Genomic DNA, 24,341 nt, shown 5'->3' with positions numbered 1-24,341 from the left:
TTGAAATAGGAAAAAGATACAGACTAATCAATTGAAATGAAACACATTTGGACATTAGGTATTGATGGAGAAGAAGAGATTCCAATGTAATGGTTGCACCATAACATTAAATACAGTTTCGAGCGTGACTATTCGTTTTCCGTATCCATGCCGATCCTATAGCAAAAGGATTTAGACAGACGAACCACAACCCCATATGATATTGATCTGAGAGAGATATATGTCAGGTTGTATTTCATATTATCAGAGCATTTAATTGTTTCTCTTTCCTTTTGAAATGTACATGCCCAAGTGCTTAAGGAGAGAGTCATGCATGTTAAAAATTGTCAATATACACAGCATGGAAAACAAAAGGAAATTGAAACATTGACATCAACACAGGCCAAATAACATTTCTGATCCAAGTCAGCACTTGATGAATACTATTCCGCTGAAAGCACTAAAAAGTAAAGATCAGAATATCCTGACATGAAACAGTGGGCATCTTTCAAAAACAATGCTAACAACGTGCTTATTAACCTGGTAAACATCTCCTTATGTTTATCTAGCAACATACTCCAATTTCCATCATGTGCTTTAACAGCATTCTGTATTCAAAGATATAAATCATGACACCGTGCTTTGTAATTCTCCCAAAAACATGACAGTTATACACTGAAGATGATGTCTCTAGATCATTTAACACACATAAACTTTATTGTACATGCCTATTTATTTATTTATATAGTAACCTTTTAAGTAGCCGACGTCCACCCAAAAGCTTCTAAGATGGTTAATATCCAGATACTTAAGCCAAATGAGCTGCTTCAATTATACCATGATGATGGTATTCATAAAAAATAGTATTTGAAATGCTTCAAAACATACGTGCTGTATTTCGATCATGTAAGACGGGTTGGGAAAATGGTCAGATTATCATAGCATTTACGACCTCAAACAGATGTGTACAATAAGTTCAAGATTTGACTGTACATTTATTCACTTTGCCTTTGCCTACCAGAGTAAGGATTTCTTAGGATTGTGGACATGGTTTTCTCGGGTTTTTTAATTGAAACTAAACGTTCAGAGAAGCATCACACGATTTCCAAGCTGATACAAGTTTCTGTGACTTGGTTTCTGTGGATGCGAAAGTAACCACATCGGATTTTTAAGTATCACAACGTACTGCGCCGTTTGATCAATCCCGATTTAATCAATTAACAATGATTGATAATCTCTGGAGATAACAGGACTAGATTGGTTGAACTCTTCTCAGACCTCTCCCTTTATACGGAAACTTGTTTTGACAAGAAGTTGATTGGTTTCTCAAGTGGACAGTGAGATTCCTTTCGGATCAAAGCCTAATGAAGTTGCAGTGTAGCTTTGATCTCGCCACTGGCTTCGAAAATGCTCTCTTTGATCTATAAATCTCCACTACTATGTTTATACTAAGGGTCAGTATAAATATTTTGCACGGACTGGAGTCCTTCACTTCATCTCAATCCGTGAGAACGAACACATCTACTTTCCAATTATCCAAATTTGGCGCTACTGAATTCCTGTAGTATTTCATCCGACTGCATTCTAGTGTTGTGTCCGAAGGCCCTAGAAAATGGATCCAGTTCAAGTTGCCATCAAGCTGAGACGTCTCCTTATTGCCCACGACAATGCAGTGAAAGAGATCCTGACATTAGGTAAATATGAACTGTGCTCTTTTTCAGTCCCCTGCAAACATGGCAATATTGGTATCACACTGAATTTTAGAATTGAACAAAATAAAATGACATTGTTGTGAACACATTTAGCGAGATTTCTAATTACCCGTTTTATTGTTTTCAGATACCCAAGTCTACCATCTGATGCGGAAGATGACAGCCAACTCCTCCAACAACTGCATAATCCGAGGTGAACAGCTGATCCAGAGACGATGGGTGCTGGAAGGTGTCAAGGAGATGTTTACCATCTACAGACAACTCAAGTGGCAAGAGGTGCAAGCCTGTGTAAACGCCATCACCAAAGATGCTGCTGCAGAGAGTGATTCGGAGGCGGACTGGAATGCAGATACCTCTTTCAATGATGATGAAGCTTCCTTCACGGAACTCTTGTCCGACAGCTCATATAGTGAGGACGACGAAGACCAGGGAGACCTATACAGCAACGACAGCAGCTACGATATGACGACTCTCAGTCGAGCTTTGTCTGTAGACGACAGTGCACTTCATAGAAACGCCTAAGGGAAATCACAAGTCCCATCCACATCAACTAGTGCTGCATTTACCTTGTTATTCATTTTTTGTTATTGTACACAAATGTTGCCTGACAGTGTGCAAAGGGCATCCTATTATATTGTAAACCACATTTGTTTGTTGATGAATATGCTGAGGAAATAAATAATGAAGTCGATATTATAATCTTGATCATTTGCTGACACGCTCACGACATCTTGAAGACATCATTCGTATAGAAAGTTTGTGAGAGAGAGAAAAGGTTAATTTGAGATGGTATCTCACAATACCAAGCCTTCGATCATTTTACTTGGTTCTGAGTATGGCAATCATTCGCAGATATCGTCCTTAATCTATTCTTTGAAATAGGAAAAAGATACAGACTATTGAATATAAGATCAATTGAAATGAAACACATTTGGACATTAGGTATGATGGAGAAGAAGAGATTCCAATGTAATGGTTGCACCATAACATTAAATACAGTTTGGAACGTTGCAATTCGTTTTCCGTATCCATGCCGATCCTATAGCAAAAGGATTTAGACAGACGAACCACAACCCCATATGATATTGATCTGCGAGATATATATGTCAGGTTGTATTTCATATTATCAGAGCATTTAATTGTTTCTCTTTCCTTTTGAAATGTACATGCCCAAGTGCTTAAGGAGAGAGTCATGCATGTTAAAAATTGTCAATGTACACAGCATGGAAAACAAAAGGAAATTGAAACATTGACATCAACACAGGCCAAATAACATTTCTGATCCAAGTCAGCACTTGATGAATACTATTCCCCTGAAAGGCACTAAAAAGTAAAGATCAGAATATCCTGACATGAAACAGTGGGCATCTTTCAAAAACAATGCTAACAACGTGCTTATGTTTATCTAGCAACATACTCCAATTTCCATTATGTGCTTTAACAGCATTCTGTATTCAAAGATATAAATCATGACACCGTGCTTTGTAATTCTCCCAAAAACATGACAGTTATACACTGAAGATGATGTCTCTAGATCATTTAACACACATAAACTTTATTGTACATGCCTATTTATTTATTTATATAGTAACCTTTTAAGTAGCCGACGTCCACCCAAAAGCTTCTAAGATGGTTAATATCCAGATACTTAAGCCAAATGAGCTGCTTCAATTATACCATGATGATGGTATTCATAAAAAATAGTATTTGAAATGCTTCAAAACATACGTGCTGTATTTCGATCATGTAAGACGGGTTGGGAAAATGGTCAGATTATCATAGCATTTACGACCTCAAACAGATGTGTACAATAAGTTCAAGATTTGACTGTACATTTATTCACTTTGCCTTTGCCTACCAGAGTAAGGATTTCTTAGGATTGTGGACATGGTTTTCTCGGGTTTTTTAATTGAAACTAAACGTTCAGAGAAGCATCACACGATTTCCAAGCTGATAGAAGTTTCTGTGACTTGGTTTCTGTGGATGCGAAAGTAACCACATCGGATTTTTAAGTATCACAACGTACTGCGCCGTTTGATCAATCCCGATTTAATCAATTAACAATGATTGATAATCTCTGGAGATAACAGGACTAGATTGGTTGAACTCTTCTCAGACCTCTCCCTTTATACGGAAACTTGTTTTGACAAGAAGTTGATTGGTTTCTCAAGTGGACAGTGAGATTCCTTTCGGATCAAAGCCTAATGAAGTTGCAGTGTAGCTTTGATCTCGCCACTGGCTTCGAAAATGCTCTCTTTGATCTATAAATCTCCACTACTATGTTTATACTAAGGGTCAGTATAAATATTTTGCACGGACTGGAGTCCTTCACTTCATCTCAATCCGTGAGAACGAACACATCTACTTTCCAATTATCCAAATTTGGCGCTACTGAATTCCTGTAGTATTTCATCCGACTGCATTCTAGTGTTGTGTCCGAAGGCCCTAGAAAATGGATCCAGTTCAAGTTGCCATCAAGCTGAGACGTCTCCTTATTGCCCACGACAATGCAGTGAAAGAGATCCTGACATTAGGTAAATATGAACTGTGCTCTTTTTCAGTCCCCTGCAAACATGGCAATATTGGTATCACACTGAATTTTAGAATTGAACAAAATAAAATGACATTGTTGTGAACACATTTAGCGAGATTTCTAATTACCCGTTTTATTGTTTTCAGATACCCAAGTCTACCATCTGATGCGGAAGATGACAGCCAACTCCTCCAACAACTGCATAATCCGAGGTGAACAGCTGATCCAGAGACGATGGGTGCTGGAAGGTGTCAAGGAGATGTTTACCATCTACAGACAACTCAAGTGGCAAGAGGTGCAAGCCTGTGTAAACGCCATCACCAAAGATGCTGCTGCAGAGAGTGATTCGGAGGCGGACTGGAATGCAGATACCTCTTTCAATGATGATGAAGCTTCCTTCACGGAACTCTTGTCCGACAGCTCATATAGTGAGGACGACGAATACCAGGGAGACCTATACAGCAACGACAGCAGCTACGATATGACGACTCTCAGTCGAGCTTTGTCTGTAGACGACAGTGCACTTCATAGAAACGCCTAAGGGAAATCACAAGTCCCATCCACATCAACTAGTGCTGCATTTACCTCGTTATTCATTTTTTGTTATTGTACACAAATGTTGCCTGACAGTGTGCAAAGGGCATCCTAGTATATTGTAAACCACATTTGTTTGTTGATGAATATGCTGAGGAAATAAATAATGAAGTCGATATTATAATCTTGATCATTTACTGACACGCTCACGACATCTTGAAGACATCATTCGTATAGAAAGTTTGTGAGAGAGAGAAAAGGTTAATTTGAGATGGTATCTCACAATACCTAGCCTTCGATCATTTTACTTGGTTCTGAGTATGGCAATCATTCGCAGATATCGTCCTTAATCTATTCTTTGAAATAGGAAAAAGATACAGACTATTGAATATAAGATCAATTGAAATGAAACACATTTGGACATTAGGTATGATGGAGAAGAAGAGATTCCAATGTAATGGTTGCACCATAACATTAAATACAGTTTGGAACGTTGCAATTCGTTTTCCGTATCCATGCCGATCCTATAGCAAAAGGATTTAGACAGACGAACCACAACCCCATATGATATTGATCTGAGAGAGATATATGTCAGGTTGTATTTCATATTATCAGAGCATTTAATTGTTTCTCTTTCCTTTTGAAATGTACATGCCCAAGTGCTTAAGGAGAGAGTCATGCATGTTAAAAATTGTCAATGTACACAGCATGGAAAACAAAAGGAAATTGAAACATTGACATCAACACAGGCCAAATAACATTTCTGATCCAAGTCAGCACTTGATGAATACTATTCCCCTGAAAGGCACTAAAAAGTAAAGATCAGAATATCCTGACATGAAACAGTGGGCATCTTTCAAAAACAATGCTAACAACGTGCTTATGTTTATCTAGCAACATACTCCAATTTCCATTATGTGCTTTAACAGCATTCTGTATTCAAAGATATAAATCATGACACCGTGCTTTGTAATTCTCCCAAAAACATGACAGTTATACACTGAAGATGATGTCTCTAGATCATTTAACACACATAAACTTTATTGTACATGCCTATTTATTTATTTATATAGTAACCTTTTAAGTAGCCGACGTCCACCCAAAAGCTTCTAAGATGGTTAATATCCAGATACTTAAGCCAAATGAGCTGCTTCAATTATACCATGATGATGGTATTCATAAAAAATAGTATTTGAAATGCTTCAAAACATACGTGCTGTATTTCGATCATGTAAGACGGGTTGGGAAAATGGTCAGATTATCATAGCATTTACGACCTCAAACAGATGTGTACAATAAGTTCAAGATTTGACTGTACATTTATTCACTTTGCCTTTGCCTACCAGAGTAAGGATTTCTTAGGATTGTGGACATGGTTTTCTCGGGTTTTTTAATTGAAACTAAACGTTCAGAGAAGCATCACACGATTTCCAAGCTGATAGAAGTTTCTGTGACTTGGTTTCTGTGGATGCGAAAGTAACCACATCGGATTTTTAAGTATCACAACGTACTGCGCCGTTTGATCAATCCCGATTTAATCAATTAACAATGATTGATAATCTCTGGAGATAACAGGACTAGATTGGTTGAACTCTTCTCAGACCTCTCCCTTTATACGGAAACTTGTTTTGACAAGAAGTTGATTGGTTTCTCAAGTGGACAGTGAGATTCCTTTCGGATCAAAGCCTAATGAAGTTGCAGTGTAGCTTTGATCTCGCCACTGGCTTCGAAAATGCTCTCTTTGATCTATAAATCTCCACTACTATGTTTATACTAAGGGTCAGTATAAATATTTTGCACGGACTGGAGTCCTTCACTTCATCTCAATCCGTGAGAACGAACACATCTACTTTCCAATTATCCAAATTTGGCGCTACTGAATTCCTGTAGTATTTCATCCGACTGCATTCTAGTGTTGTGTCCGAAGGCCCTAGAAAATGGATCCAGTTCAAGTTGCCATCAAGCTGAGACGTCTCCTTATTGCCCACGACAATGCAGTGAAAGAGATCCTGACATTAGGTAAATATGAACTGTGCTCTTTTTCAGTCCCCTGCAAACATGGCAATATTGGTATCACACTGAATTTTAGAATTGAACAAAATAAAATGACATTGTTGTGAACACATTTAGCGAGATTTCTAATTACCCGTTTTATTGTTTTCAGATACCCAAGTCTACCATCTGATGCGGAAGATGACAGCCAACTCCTCCAACAACTGCATAATCCGAGGTGAACAGCTGATCCAGAGACGATGGGTGCTGGAAGGTGTCAAGGAGATGTTTACCATCTACAGACAACTCAAGTGGCAAGAGGTGCAAGCCTGTGTAAACGCCATCACCAAAGATGCTGCTGCAGAGAGTGATTCGGAGGCGGACTGGAATGCAGATACCTCTTTCAATGATGATGAAGCTTCCTTCACGGAACTCTTGTCCGACAGCTCATATAGTGAGGACGACGAAGACCAGGGAGACCTATACAGCAACGACAGCAGCTACGATATGACGACTCTCAGTCGAGCTTTGTCTGTAGACGACAGTGCACTTCATAGAAACGCCTAAGGGAAATCACAAGTCCCATCCACATCAACTAGTGCTGCATTTCCCTTGTTATTCATTTTTTGTTATTGTACACAAATGTTGCCTGACAGTGTGCAAAGGGCATCCTATTATATTGTAAACCACATTTGTTTGTTGATGAATATGCTGAGGAAATAAATAATGAAGTCGATATTATAATCTTGATCATTTGCTGACACGCTCACGACATCTTGAAGACATCATTCGTATAGAAAGTTTGTGAGAGAGAGAAAAGGTTAATTTGAGATGGTATCTCACAATACCAAGCCTTCGATCATTTTACTTGGTTCTGAGTATGGCAATCATTCGCAGATATCGTCCTTAATCTATTCTTTGAAATAGGAAAAAGATACAGACTATTGAATATAAGATCAATTGAAATGAAACACATTTGGACATTAGGTATGATGGAGAAGAAGAGATTCCAATGTAATGGTTGCACCATAACATTTAATACAGTTTGGAACGTTGCAATTCGTTTTCCGTATCCATTCCGATCCTATAGCAAAAGGATTTAGACAGACGAACCACAACCCCATATGATATTGATCTGCGAGATATATATGTCATGTTGTATTTCATATTATCAGAGCATTTAATTGTTTCTCTTTCCTTTTGAAATGTACATGCCCAAGTGCTTAAGGAGAGAGTCATGCATGTTAAAAATTGTCAATGTACACAGCATGGAAAACAAAAGGAAATTGAAACATTGACATCAACACAGGCCAAATAACATTTCTGATCCAAGTCAGCACTTGATGAATACTATTCCCCTGAAAGGCACTAAAAAGTAAAGATCAGAATATCCTGACATGAAACAGTGGGCATCTTTCAAAAACAATGCTAACAACGTGCTTATGTTTATCTAGCAACATACTCCAATTTCCATCATGTGCTTTAACAGCATTCTGTATTCAAAGATATAAATCATGACACCGTGCTTTGTAATTCTCCCAAAAACATGACAGTTATACACTGAAGATGATGTCTCTAGATCATTTAACACACATAAACTTTATTGTACATGCCTATTTATTTATTTATATAGTAACCTTTTAAGTAGCCGACGTCCACCCAAAAGCTTCTAAGATGGTTAATATCCAGATACTTAAGCCAAATGAGCTGCTTCAATTATACCATGATGATGGTATTCATAAAAAATAGTATTTGAAATGCTTCAAAACATACGTGCTGTATTTCGATCATGTAAGACGGGTTGGGAAAATGGTCAGATTATCATAGCATTTACGACCTCAAACAGATGTGTACAATAAGTTCAAGATTTGACTGTACATTTATTCACTTTGCCTTTGCCTACCAGAGTAAGGATTTCTTAGGATTGTGGACATGGTTTTCTCGGGTTTTTTAATTGAAACTAAACGTTCAGAGAAGCATCACACGATTTCCAAGCTGATAGAAGTTTCTGTGACTTGGTTTCTGTGGATGCGAAAGTAACCACATCGGATTTTTAAGTATCACAACGTACTGCGCCGTTTGATCAATCCCGATTTAATCAATTAACAATGATTGATAATCCCTGGAGATAACAGGACTAGATTGGTTGAACTCTTCTCAGACCTCTCCCTTTATACGGAAACTTGTTTTGACAAGAAGTTGATTGGTTTCTCAAGTGGACAGTGAGATTCCTTTCGGATCAAAGCCTAATGAAGTTGCAGTGTAGCTTTGATCTCGCCACTGGCTTCGAAAATGCTCTCTTTGATCTATAAATCTCCACTACTATGTTTATACTAAGGGTCAGTATAAATGTTTTGCACGGACTGGAGTCCTTCACTTCATCTCAATCCGTGAAAACGAACACATCTACTTTCCAATTATCTAAATTTGGCGCTACTGAATTCCTGTAGTATTTCATCCGACTGCATTCTAGTGTTGTGTCCGAAGGCCCTAGAAAATGGATCCAGTTCAAGTTGCCATCAAGCTGAGACGTCTCCTTATTGCCCACGACAATGCAGTGAAAGAGATCCTGACATTAGGTAAATATGAACTGTGCTCTTTTCAGTCCCCTGCAAACATGGCAATATTGGTATCACACTGAATTTTAGAATTGGACAAAATAAAATGACATTGTTGTGAACACATTTAGCGAGATTTCTAATTACCCGTTTTATTGTTTTCAGATACCCAAGTCTACCATCTGATGCGGAAGATGACAGCCAACTCCTCCAACAACTGCATAATCCGAGGTGAACAGCTGATCCAGAGACGATGGGTGCTGGAAGGTGTCAAGGAGATGTTTACCATCTACAGACAACTCAAGTGGCAAGAGGTGCAAGCCTGTGTAAACGCCATCACCAAAGATGCTTCTGCAGAGAGTGATTCGGAGGCGGACTGGAATGCAGATACCTCTTTCAATGACGATGAAGCTTCCTTCACGGAACTCTTGTCCGACAGCTCATATAGTGAGGACGACGAAGACCAGGGGGACCTATACAGCAACGACAGCAGCTACGATATGACGACTCTCAGTCGAGCTTTGTCTGTAGACGACAGTGCACTTTATAGAAACGCCTAAGGGAAATCACAAGTCCCATCCACATCAACTAGTGCTGCATTTACCTTGTTATTCATTTTTTGTTATTGTACACAAATGTTGCCTGACAGTGTGCAAAGGGCATCCTATTATATTGTAAACCACATTTGTTTGTTGATGAATATGCTGAGGAAATAAATAATGAAGTCGATATTATAATCTTGATCATTTGCTGACACGCTCACGACATCTTGAAGACATCATTCGTATAGAAAGTTTGTGAGAGAGAGAAAAGGTTAATTTGAGATGGTATCTCACAATACCAAGCCTTCGATCATTTTACTTGGTTCTGAGTATGGCAATCATTCGCAGATATCGTCCTTAATCTATTCTTTGAAATAGGAAAAAGATACAGACTATTGAATATAAGATCAATTGAAATGAAACACATTTGGACATTAGGTATGATGGAGAAGAAGAGATTCCAATGTAATGGTTGCACCATAACATTAAATACAGTTTGGAACGTTGCAATTCGTTTTCCGTATCCATGCCGATCCTATAGCAAAAGGATTTAGACAGACGAACCACAACCCCATATGATATTGATCTGCGAGATATATATGTCATGTTGTATTTCATATTATCAGAGCATTTAATTGTTTCTCTTTCCTTTTGAAATGTACATGCCCAAGTGCTTAAGGAGAGAGTCATGCATGTTAAAAATTGTCAATGTACACAGCATGGAAAACAAAAGGAAATTGAAACATTGACATCAACACAGGCCAAATAACATTTCTGATCCAAGTCAGCACTTGATGAATACTATTCCCCTGAAAGGCACTAAAAAGTAAAGATCAGAATATCCTGACATGAAACAGTGGGCATCTTTCAAAAACAATGCTAACAACGTGCTTATGTTTATCTAGCAACATACTCCAATTTCCATTATGTGCTTTAACAGCATTCTGTATTCAAAGATATAAATCATGACACCGTGCTTTGTAATTCTCCCAAAAACATGACAGTTATACACTGAAGATGATGTCTCTAGATCATTTAACACACATAAACTTTATTGTACATGCCTATTTATTTATTTATATAGTAACCTTTTAAGTAGCCGACGTCCACCCAAAAGCTTCTAAGATGGTTAATATCCAGATACTTAAGCCAAATGAGCTGCTTCAATTATACCATGATGATGGTATTCATAAAAAATAGTATTTGAAATGCTTCAAAACATACGTGCTGTATTTCGATCATGTAAGACGGGTTGGGAAAATGGTCAGATTATCATAGCATTTACGACCTCAAACAGATGTGTACAATAAGTTCAAGATTTGACTGTACATTTATTCACTTTGCCTTTGCCTACCAGAGTAAGGATTTCTTAGGATTGTGGACATGGTTTTCTCGGGTTTTTTAATTGAAACTAAACGTTCAGAGAAGCATCACACGATTTCCAAGCTGATAGAAGTTTCTGTGACTTGGTTTCTGTGGATGCGAAAGTAACCACATCGGATTTTTAAGTAACACAACGTACTGCGCCGTTTGATCAATCCCGATTTAATCAATTAACAATGATTGATAATCTCTGGAGATAACAGGACTAGATTGGTTGAACTCTTCTCAGACCTCTCCCTTTATACGGAAACTTGTTTTGACAAGAAGTTGATTGGTTTCTCAAGTGGACAGTGAGATTCCTTTCGGATCAAAGCCTAATGAAGTTGCAGTGTAGCTTTGATCTCGCCACTGGCTTCGAAAATGCTCTCTTTGATCTATAAATCTCCACTACTATGTTTATACTAAGGGTCAGTATAAATGTTTTGCGCGGACTGGAGTCCTTCACTTCATCTCAATCCGTGAGAACGAACACATCTACTTTCCAATTATCCAAATTTGGCGCTACTGAATTCCTGTAGTATTTCATCCGACTGCATTCTAGTGTTGTGTCCGAAGGCCCTAGAAAATGGATCCAGTTCAAGTTGCCATCAAGCTGAGACGTCTCCTTATTGCCCACGACAATGCAGTGAAAGAGATCCTGACATTAGGTAAATATGAACTGTGCTCTTTTTCAGTCCCCTGCAAACATGGCAATATTGGTATCACACTGAATTTTAGAATTGAACAAAATAAAATGACATTTTTGTGAACACATTTAGCGAGATTTCTAATTACCCGTTTTATTGTTTTCAGATACCCAAGTCTACCATCTGATGCGGAAGATGACAGCCAACTCCTCCAACAACTGCATAATCCGAGGTGAACAGCTGATCCAGAGACGATGGGTGCTGGAAGGTGTCAAGGAGATGTTTACCATCTACAGACAACTCAAGTGGCAAGAGGTGCAAGCCTGTGTAAACGCCATCACCAAAGATGCTTCTGCAGAGAGTGATTCGGAGGCGGACTGGAATGCAGATACCTCTTTCAATGATGATGAAGCTTCCTTCACGGAACTCTTGTCCGACAGCTCATATAGTGAGGACGACGAAGACCAGGGAGACCTATACAGCAACGACAGCAGCTACGATATGACGACTCTCAGTCGAGCTTTGTCTGTAGACGACAGTGCACTTCATAGAAACGCCTAAGGGAAATCACAAGTCCCATCCACATCAACTAGTGCTGCATTTACCTTGTTATTCATTTTTTGTTATTGTACACAAATGTTGCCTGACAGTGTGCAAAGGGCATCCTATTATATTGTAAACCACATTTGTTTGTTGATGAATATGCTGAGGAAATAAATAATGAAGTCGATATTATAATATTGATCATTTGCTGACACGCTCACGACATCTTGAAGACATCATTCGTATAGAAAGTTTGTGAGAGAGAGAAAAGGTTAATTTGAGATGGTATCTCACAATACCAAGCCTTCGATCATTTTCCTTGGTTCTGAGTATGGCAATCATTCGCAGATATCGTCCTTAATCTATTCTTTGAAATAGGAAAAAGATACAGACTATTGAATATAAGATCAATTGAAATGAAACACATTTGGACATTAGGTATGATGGAGAAGAAGAGATTCCAATGTAATGGTTGCACCATAACATTAAATACAGTTTGGAACGTTGCAATTCGTTTTCCGTATCCATTCCGATCCTATAGCAAAAGGATTTAGACAGACGAACCACAACCCCATATGATATTGATCTGCGAGATATATATGTCAGGTTGTATTTCATATTATCAGAGCATTTAATTGTTTCTCTTTCCTTTTGAAATGTACATGCCCAAGTGCTTAAGGAGAGAGTCATGCATGTTAAAAATTGTCAATGTAGACAGCATGGAAAACAAAAGGAAATTGAAACATTGACATCAACACAGGCCAAATAACATTTCTGATCCAAGTCAGCACTTGATGAATACTATTCCCCTGAAAGGCACTAAAAAGTAAAGATCAGAATATCCTGACATGAAACAGTGGGCATCTTTCAAAAACAATGCTAACAACGTGCTTATGTTTATCTAGCAACATACTCCAATTTCCATCATGTGCTTTAACAGCATTCTGTATTCAAAGATATAAATCATGACACCGTGCTTTGTAATTCTCCCAAAAACATGACAGTTATACACTGAAGATGATGTCTCTAGATCATTTAACACACATAAACTTTATTGTACATGCCTATTTATTTATTTATATAGTAACCTTTTAAGTAGCCGACGTCCATCCAAAAGCTTCTAAGATGGTTAATATCCAGATACATGAGCTGCTTCAATTATACCATGATGATGGTATTCATAAAAAATAGTATTTGAAATGCTTCAAAACATACGTGCTGTATTTCGATCATGTAAGACGGGTTGGGAAAATGGTCAGATTATCATAGCATTTACGACCTCAAACAGATGTGTACAATAAGTTCAAGATTTGACTGTACATTTATTCACTTTGCCTTTGCCTACCAGAGTAAGGATTTCTTAGGATTGTGGACATGGTTTTCTCGGGTTTTTTAATTGAAACTAAACGTTCAGAGAAGCATCACACGATTTCCAAGCTGATAGAAGTTTCTGTGACTTGGTTTCTGTGGATGCGAAAGTAACCACATCGGATTTTTAAGTATCACAACGTACTGCGCCGTTTGATCAATCCCGATTTAATCAATTAACAATGATTGATAATCCCTGGAGATAACAGGACTAGATTGGTTGAACTCTTCTCAGACCTCTCCCTTTATACGGAAACTTGTTTTGACAAGAAGTTGATTGGTTTCTCAAGTGGACAGTGAGATTCCTTTCGGATCAAAGCCTAATGAAGTTGCAGTGTAGCTTTGATCTCGCCACTGGCTTCGAAAATGCTCTCTTTGATCTATAAATCTCCACTACTATGTTTATACTAAGGGTCAGTATAAATGTTTTGCACGGACTGGAGTCCTTCACTTCATCTCAATCCGTGAAAACGAACACATCTACTTTCCAATTATCCAAATTTGGCGCTACTGAATTCCTGTAGTATTTCATCCGACTGCATTCTAGTGTTGTGTCCGAAGGCCCTAGAAAATGGATCCAGTTCAAGTTGCCATCAAGCTGAGACGTCTCCTTATTGCCCACGACAATGCAGTGAAAGAGATCCTGACATTAGGTAAATATGAACTGTGCTCTTTTTCAGTCCCCTGCAAACATGGCAATATTGGTATCACACTGAATTTTAGAATTGAACAAAATAAAATGACATTGTTGTGAACACATTTAGCGAGATTTCTAATTACCCGTTTTATTGTTTTCAGATACCCAAGTCTACCATCTGATGCGGAAGATGACAGCCAACTCCTCCAACAACTGCATAATCCGAGGTGAACAGCTGATCCAGAGACGATGGGTGCTGGAAGGTGTCAAGGAGATGTTTACCATCTACAGACAACTCAAGTGGCAAGAGGTGCAAGCCTGTGTAAACGCCATCACCAAAGATGCTTCTGCAGAGAGTGATTCGGAGGCGGACTGGAATGCAGATACCTCTTTCAATGATGATGAAGCTTCCTTCGCGGAACTCTTGTCCGACAGCTCATATAGTGAGGACGACGAAGACCAGGGAGACCTATACAGCAACGACAGCAGCTACGATATGACGACTCTCAGTCGAGCTTTGTCTGTAGACGACAGTGCACTTCATAGAAACGCCTAAGGGAAATCACAAGTCCCATCCACATCAACTAGTGCTGCATTTACCTTGTTATTCATTTTTTGTTATTGTACACAAATGTTGCCTGACAGTGTGCAAAGGGCATCCTATTATATTGTAAACCACATTTGTTTGTTGATGAATATGCTGAGGAAATAAATAATGAAGTCGATATTATAATCTTGATCATTTGCTGACACGCTCACGACATCTTGAAGACATCATTCGTATAGAAAGTTTGTGAGAGAGAGAAAAGGTTAATTTGAGATGGTATCTCACAATACCAAGCCTTCGATCATTTTCCTTGGTTCTGAGTATGGCAATCATTCGCAGATATCGTCCTTAATCTATTCTTTGAAATAGGAAAAAGATACAGACTATTGAATATAAGATCAATTGAAATGAAACACATTTGGACATTAGGTATGATGGAGAAGAAGAGATTCCAATGTAATGGTTGCACCATAACATTAAATACAGTTTGGAACGTTGCAATTCGTTTTCCGTATCCATGCCGATCCTACAGCAAAAGGATTTAGACAGACGAACCACAACCCCATATGATATTGATCTGCGAGATATATATGTCAGGTTGTATTTCATATTATCAGAGCATTTAATTGTTTCTCTTTCCTTTTGAAATGTACATGCCCAAGTGCTTAAGGAGAGAGTCATGCATGTTAAAAATTGTCAATGTAGACAGCATGGAAAACAAAAGGAAATTGAAACATTGACATCAACACAGGCCAAATAACATTTCTGATCCAAGTCAGCACTTGATGAATACTATTCCCCTGAAAGGCACTAAAAAGTAAAGATCAGAATATCCTGACATGAAACAGTGGGCATCTTTCAAAAACAATGCTAACAACGTGCTTATGTTTATCTAGCAACATACTCCAATTTCCATCATGTGCTTTAACAGCATTCTGTATTCAAAGATATAAATCATGACACCGTGCTTTGTAATTCTCCCAAAAACATGACAGTTATACACTGAAGATGATGTCTCTAGATCATTTAACACACATAAACTTTATTGTACATGCCTATTTATTTATTTATATAGTAACCTTTTAAGTAGCCGACGTCCATCCAAAAGCTTCTAAGATGGTTAATATCCAGATACATGAGCTGCTTCAATTATACCATGATGATGGTATTCATAAAAAATAGTATTTGAAATGCTTCAAAACATACGTGCTGTATTTCGATCATGTAAGACGGGTTGGGAAAATGGTCAGATTATCATAGCATTTACGACCTCAAACAGATGTGTACAATAAGTTCAAGATTTGACTGTACATTTATTCACTTTGCCTTTGCCTACCAGAGTAAGGATTTCTTAGGATTGTGGACATGGTTTTCTCGGGTTTTTTAATTGAAACTAAACGTTCAGAGAAGCATCACACGATTTCCAAGCTGATAGAAGTTTCTGTGACTTGGTTTCTGTGGATGCGAAAGTAACCACATCGGATTTTTAAGTATCACAACGTACTGCGCCGTTTGATCAATCCCGATTTAATCAATTAACAATGATTGATAATCCCTGGAGATAACAGGACTAGATTGGTTGAACTCTTCTCAGACCTCTCCCTTTATACGGAAACTTGTTTTGACAAGAAGTTGATTGGTTTCTCAAGTGGACAGTGAGATTCCTTTCGGATCAAAGCCTAATGAAGTTGCAGTGTAGCTTTGATCTCGCCACTGGCTTCGAAAATGCTCTCTTTGATCTATAAATCTCCACTACTATGTTTATACTAAGGGTCAGTATAAATGTTTTGCACGGACTGCAGTTGCAGTTTGTACTCCAAGCGAGCAACACCTCCCAAGCCAGCACAGAGCATTGCCTGATAGCCAGCCAAGGAGAAATCCATCATCGGTAATTATCACGTTATCCTTTCAGCCTTATTCACATACTCTTAAAATCACTCTCATCGTTTGTTTGTTTGTTGTTTAACGCCGAACCTAGCAATATTCCAGCTATAGGACAGCGGTCTGTAAATAATCGAGTCTTGGCCAAGCGAGCAACACTTCCCAAGCCAGCACAGAGCATTGCCTGATAGCCAGCCAAGGAAACTCCATCATCGGTAATTATCACGTTATCCTTTCATCCTTATTCACATACATCACTCTCACCGAATTAATCACTAAACCCCTAAATCCTTAAAACCAACAACAACACTCAACTCTTATAAATAACCAACACCTTATCCTCCCCCATCTCCCTAACACAGCTCGCACTCATTTCTACTCGCTACCCACGCCCACCACTCAAACACACCCTTTGACCCAACTCCTAAAAACAAAAAAACACCTAATCCCCCCTTCTCCTTAACACAACGCACGCTCTTTCCTACTCACCACCCACGCCCACCACTCACATACCTCCACTCCTTCGACTAAATATCTCCTAATCCCCGCTTTCCACTTGTCTCACCTTATCCCAGCCTTCCAGCAACAAAATAAATCTTTAATAATTAATCCATTTCACAAACCCTCCTACTAAAACCAACAACAAATAACCACCGCAACCTCCTCCGCCTCCTAAACACAACTCACCAAGTAAAAACAACAAACCAACTCACCTCCCCAAAACACCACTCCCACTCCACCACCACTCACCACAACAGACGCTCTCCAACTCTCCAAACAACATGACTGACACCCGCAACGCCACACTCGCAGACATGCCAGCTCCTAACTCACCCACGCCTGCGGAAGCGCACAACACTTCCGGGAGGTCACTCGAAAACATCGTCCCGACCGAGTATGGCGAAAACACGACACACACCACCCCCACCAAACCAGCTAACTCGCCACCTCAAAACACCAAAAAACGCAAACTCGACACATCCACTCCACCTCCATCGCCCACACCCACCCCGGCCGCCTTCCTCACGACCTTCGCCCTCTACTTCTTCTCAGCAGGCTCAGGCACCACTCTCTCACTAGAACTTTCGGCAGATAAAATAGGACTTTGGTTTAAAAGAGAAAAAATAAATTACAACAATATTAAAAAAGCCAACAAAGGATACCAGATAATCTTCCCTAACCGAGAATCTTACAACGCAGCAAATAAAATAACTCAAATATTCCACGTCACAGTAATCAAACAAACACCTAATTGGCAACAATATACACGAGGCGTAATTAGGGTTAACCCAAGGGAAACAACTGAGGACTTACAATTATACTCTCTAGAAGCTAACATAAACCAAGACCAAAACCCTCAACCCCTAATCACCAGCACGCGTAGAATAACCTCAACTAGAAACGGAAAAACGGTCCCAACCTCCATTGTCATAATCAACTTCAAAAAGACCGCTAAATTCCCTGAAGCCCCCAAACACATATCCTTCGGAGCCCACACCAACTTAGAAGTCAAACCCTATATAAAGCAGGTTAAGCAATGTACAAAGTGCCTCAAATACAACCACACTGCCTCCCAATGCACATACCGTAAAACTAAATGTAAAAAATGCGCACAAACAGACTGCACAGGCACATGCACACCCTGGTGCATCCACTGCAAATCCACCCAACACACTTCACTCTCAAACCAATGCCCATACAGACACACACTCACCCAGCAGGCCAACAAACACATAAACATAGACACGGCTAAAATCCAAACACGAAAATTTGCTACACCTGCATCTAAACCACTCCTCCCTACACCACACCCAAACACCATCCCACAAACAAACACCACACCCATAACCGACAGCTCTGTCTGGGGCCCCTACCGAGAAACCGCACCCACCTCACACATACAAGCAGCCACTCAACCAACCACGAACCCTCCCACATCTCACATAGCCAAAACATCAACCCCCGCATGCAAAACAAACCTCAAAATGACCACCACAACACGACCCTCATCCAAGCACCCTACAGCCAATATGGTAACAACGCTCTCCCACAAGCAAGCACAACAACAAAACACAAACACTATGAAATCATCAGCTACACCCATCCCACAAACACCTTCACAATCCTCCACATCACATGCCTCCCCCATGGAAACTCAATCAGCTAAACCTAATCTAACCGATGACGAAGATTTCTCCACTACTGAGGAAACAATAGACACTACTCCAACTAAAACAAACCAAACTCCCCAACCAGCCAACACCCAAAACCTAAACAACCTCACCTTACTCCTAGCATACATGCATAGTCAAAACTCACCAAAAGCTAGCATGAAATCCTTCTACAAAGTAGCTTTCAATCTAAAATTAACCGATCTTCCCTTCTTCCTCTTTAACCTCCATCTAAAAGAACTCACCGAATAAAATAAAAAATAAAAAATAAATCACCAATCACCCGAACCCAATATTCGAAGGACTAAATATTTTTCAGTGGAACGCCAACGGACTCACCTCCCACGGCCATGAACTAAAAACTAAATTTAAACTAAATAAAGGCCCTCACATTGCTTGTATACAGGAAACCAAATTCTCAAAAAAATCCAAATTCACACTACCTAACTACAACTCAGTTAGAACTGACAGAGCTAAACCGAAAACAAGAAGAGCCGCAGGAGGACTAATCATATTTATCAGGGAAGATATAAATTACGAAGAAATAAAAATAGACACGCCAAACCTAGAAGCCAACGGCATTAAAATCACATTAAATAACCGAAACATAAATATCATAAATATTTACCACTGGGCGGAACAAAAAGTCCAACCTGAGGATCTAAACAAACTACTCCAAATAAGCGATAAATCTACTATATTCCTAGGAGACTTTAACGCTCACCATCCTACATGGAGCATAGATGATAAAATAGATAATCATGGCAAATTAATCTCCGAATGGATAGAAACAAACGACCTAGTACTCCTTAATAGCAACCAACCCACGAGGTACGATAAGATAAACCAAAAAATGTCGGCTATCGACCTAACCATATGCACCGCAGATCTAGCCCAAAGTACTCAATGGGAAGTGCACGACGTCCCGCTAGGTAGTGACCACTTCCCCATAAACATAACCATAGGGAATACAAACGTACCAATCCAAACAGAAAACCAAGAACCAAAATTCCATTACAATAAAGCTAACTGGGACCAATTCCAAGATATCTGCAACGAAGCTAACCTAAACGAAATAGAAAATAATGATCCAGAAACCTATTGTAAAAACCTAACAGACTATATAATAAACGCAGCCAAAACCTCCATCCCCTTCAAAACATCTAAGACAGGCAAACCGACGGTACCATGGTGGAATGAGGAAATAGAACAGACTAGACGAAAACGTAAATCAGCCTTCAATAAAGCAAAACGCGACTACAAATATTTAAACATAGCCCACGAACTAAACCACCAGGTTCAAAAACTAGTCCAAATAGCCAAAAGTAGAGACTGGAAAAAATTCTGCGAAGGTATAAATAACCGTACAGATGCCAGAACGGTCTGGCGCAAAATCCACGCCATCAGAGGCTTAAAACGACATAAAAAAAACCCTAACATTGACAACTCAACCAACCCCGCCCAAAAAGCAAATAATCTCGACTTCCTAAACAATCGTAAAATAACCGTGGGTATAGACCAAACTCTATCGGACCAATGTCCCCTAGAAAATGGTACTCCACAGGGCAGTATCCTCAGCCCCACCCTCTTCAATATAATGATAAACGATCTATTCGAGGGCCTATCCCCTAAAGTAAACACATCAAAATTCGCGGATGATGGAGCCATCTGGATCCGCACTAAAAGCATGAACATGGTCCAAAATTTACTCCAAAAATCTCTTAATAAAATACAACAGTGGGCTGACAAATGGGGCTTCTCCCTTAACTCAGAAAAAACAACAGGAATAGTATTCAAACATAAAAACATGAAACCCGCCTCCCCAATCCTCCAGCTAAACAATCAAACAATCAAATTTCAAAAACAAACCAAATTCTTAGGACTTATTTTCGATGAACATCTCACCTGGGATGCTCACATCCAAAACCTAACAACTAAATGCAGTAAAGACCTAAACACCCTAAGATGCCTAACTGGTTCTAACTGGGGAGCATCCAAAGATACCCTCCTCTCTCTCTACATATCACTAATTAGATCAAAACTAGACTACGGCTGCGCCATATACAACACCCTAAACAACTCTCTATCTAAAAAACTTGACTCAATACAATATCAGGCTCTCAAACTAATTACACGCACCCAACATGGCACCTCCTACACCTCACTTCAGGCCTTAACAGGAGAAATGCCACTAAGTCTACGCAGGGAACAGCTAAGCTTAAATTTCTGGGCCGCGTCCCAATCAAACCCTCTCATCCAAAACTTAATAAACCAAAACATCAGCCCCAAAAACCAAGCTCTAGCTCGTAAACACCCCTTACTTACCCCAATATCCCAAAGAATAACAAACTACCTAAATGAACACCAAATTAAAAATCTTAAACAAAACTGCAAACAATCAAATATCTTCACCCCTAAACTTAAAATACCCAAAATAGACACAACACTAGCTAGCCAAATAAATAAACAAACCGACCCAAACATAGCTAAAACTACCACACTAGCATACATACACGAAAATTGGCCAAATTGGTGTCACATTTACACGGACGGATCCTCAGATCCGACCTCCAAACACACAGGTTTCGGAGTCCATACCACACAACCAACTAAAACCACACAATCCTTCCGACTCCCAAACAACCAATCAATATTCACGGCAGAACTAATGGGCATGGCCTCAGCCCTCCATAATCAAGAATCCAAAAACCACAAAAAAATCCTAATACTTACCGACTCCCTAAGTGGACTGCAAGCCCTCCAAAACAAAAATACCAAAAACCGACCTAAATTAATAAATCAAATACTTAAAAGCTCCAACGACCTAACTAAGGCAGGCAAACAAATAACCTTCTTGTGGATACCCGCCCACGTAGGAATATACGGTAATGAAAACGCCGATAAAGCAGCTAAACTATCCCTCAAAATCCCAGAAATAAGCTTAAACTTACCCATCTCAAAATCAGAAATTAAAAGTGTAAACAAGCAAAAAATCACCAAAAAATGGCATAACCTATATCTAAACTCAAATAGCCAAATCAAAAAAGTGCTCAGCAAACCACTAACCAAACCAAAAATTCTCCATCCATCCAAAAAAATCGACAGAGTAATCACTAAACTCCAAACAGGACACACCAACCTAAATAACCACCTAAAAAAAATTAAAAAACACACTACAGGTAACTGCCCACACTGCAAACAACCAGAAACCCCAGAACACGCACTCATCCACTGCACACACTACCTAACACATCGAACCGCATTACAAACCACCCTCAATCTAAACAAGGCTCTAACTCTAGAAGCAATACTAAACCCACAAAATAAACTAGAAAACTTCAAGGCCTTAGGCGTATTCTTAATCAAAACGGAACTAATAAAACGCATCTAAAAACACAATAACTCACCAAATCAAAATCACATAAACAAACAAACATCCACCATACCCAGCTCCCTTAGTTCTCCTCCCCAATCCCATCGGCATCTATTCCAAATCTCAAAATTCCCAAATTCTATATAAGCAACCCCTAAAACCCCCCTCTTGGGTTGCACAGACCACCTTCGCCCCTTTCGGAAACACATTAAATGGCCTGGCCGGGCCCGTGTGCGAAATACGCATCAGTCGGAAAGCGCACGTTAAATCTCCAAAGTAAGTAAGTAAGTAAGTGGAGTCCTTCACTTCATCTCAATCCGTGAAAACGAACACATCTACTTTCCAATTATCCAAATTTGGCGCTACTGAATTCCTGTAGTATTTCATCCGACTGCATTCTAGTGTTGTGTCCGAAGGCCCTAGAAAATGGATCCAGTTCAAGTTGCCATCAAGCTGAGACGTCTCCTTATTGCCCACGACAATGCAGTGAAAGAGATCCTGACATTAGGTAAATATGAACTGTGCTCTTTTTCAGTCCCCTGCAAACATGGCAATATTGGTATCACACTGAATTTTAGAATTGAACAAAATAAAATGACATTGTTGTGAACACATTTAGCGAGATTTCTAATTACCCGTTTTATTGTTTTCAGATACCCAAGTCTACCATCTGATGCGGAAGATGACAGCCAACTCCTCCAACAACTGCATAATCCGAGGTGAACAGCTGATCCAGAGACGATGGGTGCTGGAAGGTGTCAAGGAGATGTTTACCATCTACAGACAACTCAAGTGGCAAGAGGTGCAAGCCTGTGTAAACGCCATCACCAAAGATGCTTCTGCAGAGAGTGATTCGGAGGCGGACTGGAATGCAGATACCTCTTTCAATGATGATGAAGCTTCCTTCACGGAACTCTTGTCCGACAGCTCATATAGTGAGGACGACGAAGACCAGGGAGACCTATACAGCAACGACAGCAGCTACGATATGACGACTCTCAGTCGAGCTTTGTCTGTAGACGACAGTGCACTTCATAGAAACGCCTAAGGGAAATCACAAGTCCCATCCACATCAACTAGTGCTGCATTTACCTTGTTATTCATTTTTTGTTATTGTACACAAATGTTGCCTGACAGTGTGCAAAGGGCATCCTATTATATTGTAAACCACATTTGTTTGTTGATGAATATGCTGAGGAAATAAATAATGAAGTCGATATTATAATCTTGATCATTTGCTGACACGCTCACGACATCTTGAAGACATCATTCGTATAGAAAGTTTGTGAGAGAGAGAAAAGGTTAATTTGAGATGGTATCTCACAATACCAAGCCTTCGATCATTTTCCTTGGTTCTGAGTATGGCAATCATTCGCAGATATCGTCCTTAATCTATTCTTTGAAATAGGAAAAAGATACAGACTATTGAATATAAGATCAATTGAAATGAAACACATTTGGACATTAGGTATGATGGAGAAGAAGAGATTCCAATGTAATGGTTGCACCATAACATTAAATACAGTTTGGAACGTTGCAATTCGTTTTCCGTATCCATGCCGATCCTATAGCAAAAGGATTTAGACAGACGAACCACAACCCCATATGATATTGATCTGCGAGATATATATGTCAGGTTGTATTTCATATTATCAGAGCATTTAATTGTTTCTCTTTCCTTTTGAAATGTACATGCCCAAGTGCTTAAGGAGAGAGTCATGCATGTTAAAAATTGTCAATGTAGACAGCATGGAAAACAAAAGGAAATTGAAACATTGACATCAACACAGGCCAAATAACATTTCTGATCCAAGTCAGCACTTGATGAATACTATTCCCCTGAAAGGCACTAAAAAGTAAAGATCAGAATATCCTGACATGAAACAGTGGGCATCTTTCAAAAACAATGCTAACAACGTGCTTATGTTTATCTAGCAACATACTCCAATTTCCATTATGTGC

At 39.2% G+C, this 24,341-nt stretch overlaps 7 protein-coding genes across 7 annotated transcripts; all 7 read left to right on the top strand.

Annotated features, from left to right (window-relative positions):
* The first annotated feature begins 1,459 nt into the window (after nucleotides 1-1,459).
* LOC124119704 lies at nucleotides 1,460-2,213 on the top strand. The gene is made up of 2 exons (XM_046482303.2): nucleotides 1,460-1,673; nucleotides 1,819-2,213. The coding sequence occupies exons 1-2, from the start codon at nucleotides 1,592-1,594 to the stop codon at nucleotides 2,211-2,213; spliced, it is 477 nt and encodes a 158-aa protein (XP_046338259.2). The 5' UTR covers nucleotides 1,460-1,591.
* Nucleotides 2,214-4,011: 1,798 nt separating this feature from the next.
* On the top strand, nucleotides 4,012-4,765 carry LOC124119856. Its single transcript, XM_046482515.2, has 2 exons — nucleotides 4,012-4,225; nucleotides 4,371-4,765. The coding sequence occupies exons 1-2, from the start codon at nucleotides 4,144-4,146 to the stop codon at nucleotides 4,763-4,765; spliced, it is 477 nt and encodes a 158-aa protein (XP_046338471.2). The 5' UTR covers nucleotides 4,012-4,143.
* Nucleotides 4,766-6,563: 1,798 nt separating this feature from the next.
* Nucleotides 6,564-7,317, top strand: LOC125377323. The gene is made up of 2 exons (XM_048390352.1): nucleotides 6,564-6,777; nucleotides 6,923-7,317. The coding sequence occupies exons 1-2, from the start codon at nucleotides 6,696-6,698 to the stop codon at nucleotides 7,315-7,317; spliced, it is 477 nt and encodes a 158-aa protein (XP_048246309.1). The 5' UTR covers nucleotides 6,564-6,695.
* Nucleotides 7,318-8,099: 782 nt separating this feature from the next.
* Nucleotides 8,100-9,868, top strand: LOC124119717. The gene is made up of 2 exons (XM_048390351.1): nucleotides 8,100-9,329; nucleotides 9,474-9,868. The coding sequence occupies exons 1-2, from the start codon at nucleotides 9,248-9,250 to the stop codon at nucleotides 9,866-9,868; spliced, it is 477 nt and encodes a 158-aa protein (XP_048246308.1). The 5' UTR covers nucleotides 8,100-9,247.
* Nucleotides 9,869-10,655: 787 nt separating this feature from the next.
* Nucleotides 10,656-12,589, top strand: LOC125377534. The gene is made up of 2 exons (XM_048391263.1): nucleotides 10,656-11,880; nucleotides 12,026-12,589. The coding sequence occupies exons 1-2, from the start codon at nucleotides 11,799-11,801 to the stop codon at nucleotides 12,418-12,420; spliced, it is 477 nt and encodes a 158-aa protein (XP_048247220.1). The 5' UTR covers nucleotides 10,656-11,798; the 3' UTR covers nucleotides 12,421-12,589.
* Nucleotides 12,590-13,552: 963 nt separating this feature from the next.
* Nucleotides 13,553-14,963, top strand: LOC124119858. Its single transcript, XM_046482519.2, has 2 exons — nucleotides 13,553-14,423; nucleotides 14,569-14,963. The coding sequence occupies exons 1-2, from the start codon at nucleotides 14,342-14,344 to the stop codon at nucleotides 14,961-14,963; spliced, it is 477 nt and encodes a 158-aa protein (XP_046338475.2). The 5' UTR covers nucleotides 13,553-14,341.
* A 7,751-nt stretch (nucleotides 14,964-22,714) lies between these two features.
* On the top strand, nucleotides 22,715-23,596 carry LOC124119715. Its single transcript, XM_046482318.2, has 2 exons — nucleotides 22,715-22,887; nucleotides 23,033-23,596. Exons 1-2 carry the CDS (start codon nucleotides 22,806-22,808, stop codon nucleotides 23,425-23,427), a joined length of 477 nt encoding a protein of 158 aa, XP_046338274.1. The 5' UTR covers nucleotides 22,715-22,805; the 3' UTR covers nucleotides 23,428-23,596.
* The last annotated feature ends 745 nt before the right edge of the window (nucleotides 23,597-24,341 follow it).

This window comes from Haliotis rufescens, unplaced genomic scaffold (genome assembly GCF_023055435.1).
Source record: "Haliotis rufescens isolate VD_foot unplaced genomic scaffold, xgHalRufe1.0.p SCAF_9, whole genome shotgun sequence".
Classification (NCBI taxonomy): Eukaryota; Metazoa; Mollusca; class Gastropoda; order Lepetellida; family Haliotidae; genus Haliotis; species Haliotis rufescens.
This window is presented reverse-complemented; position numbering and strand designations above follow the sequence as displayed.

What these genes read in the sequence shown, in the direction of transcription:
- LOC124119704 (XM_046482303.2), top strand. Translation starts at nt 1,592, where the DNA reads ATGGATCCAGTTCAAGTTGCCATCAAGCTGAGACGTCTCCTTATTGCC. An exon ending in GAAAGAGATCCTGACATTAG is followed by an intron (nt 1,674 to 1,818) that starts GTAAATATGAAC and finishes TATTGTTTTCAG; the next exon opens with ATACCCAAGTCTACCATCTG.
- LOC124119856 (XM_046482515.2), top strand. Translation starts at nt 4,144, where the DNA reads ATGGATCCAGTTCAAGTTGCCATCAAGCTGAGACGTCTCCTTATTGCC. An exon ending in GAAAGAGATCCTGACATTAG is followed by an intron (nt 4,226 to 4,370) that starts GTAAATATGAAC and finishes TATTGTTTTCAG; the next exon opens with ATACCCAAGTCTACCATCTG.
- LOC125377323 (XM_048390352.1), top strand. Translation starts at nt 6,696, where the DNA reads ATGGATCCAGTTCAAGTTGCCATCAAGCTGAGACGTCTCCTTATTGCC. An exon ending in GAAAGAGATCCTGACATTAG is followed by an intron (nt 6,778 to 6,922) that starts GTAAATATGAAC and finishes TATTGTTTTCAG; the next exon opens with ATACCCAAGTCTACCATCTG.
- LOC124119717 (XM_048390351.1), top strand. Translation starts at nt 9,248, where the DNA reads ATGGATCCAGTTCAAGTTGCCATCAAGCTGAGACGTCTCCTTATTGCC. An exon ending in GAAAGAGATCCTGACATTAG is followed by an intron (nt 9,330 to 9,473) that starts GTAAATATGAAC and finishes TATTGTTTTCAG; the next exon opens with ATACCCAAGTCTACCATCTG.
- LOC125377534 (XM_048391263.1), top strand. Translation starts at nt 11,799, where the DNA reads ATGGATCCAGTTCAAGTTGCCATCAAGCTGAGACGTCTCCTTATTGCC. An exon ending in GAAAGAGATCCTGACATTAG is followed by an intron (nt 11,881 to 12,025) that starts GTAAATATGAAC and finishes TATTGTTTTCAG; the next exon opens with ATACCCAAGTCTACCATCTG.
- LOC124119858 (XM_046482519.2), top strand. Translation starts at nt 14,342, where the DNA reads ATGGATCCAGTTCAAGTTGCCATCAAGCTGAGACGTCTCCTTATTGCC. An exon ending in GAAAGAGATCCTGACATTAG is followed by an intron (nt 14,424 to 14,568) that starts GTAAATATGAAC and finishes TATTGTTTTCAG; the next exon opens with ATACCCAAGTCTACCATCTG.
- LOC124119715 (XM_046482318.2), top strand. Translation starts at nt 22,806, where the DNA reads ATGGATCCAGTTCAAGTTGCCATCAAGCTGAGACGTCTCCTTATTGCC. An exon ending in GAAAGAGATCCTGACATTAG is followed by an intron (nt 22,888 to 23,032) that starts GTAAATATGAAC and finishes TATTGTTTTCAG; the next exon opens with ATACCCAAGTCTACCATCTG.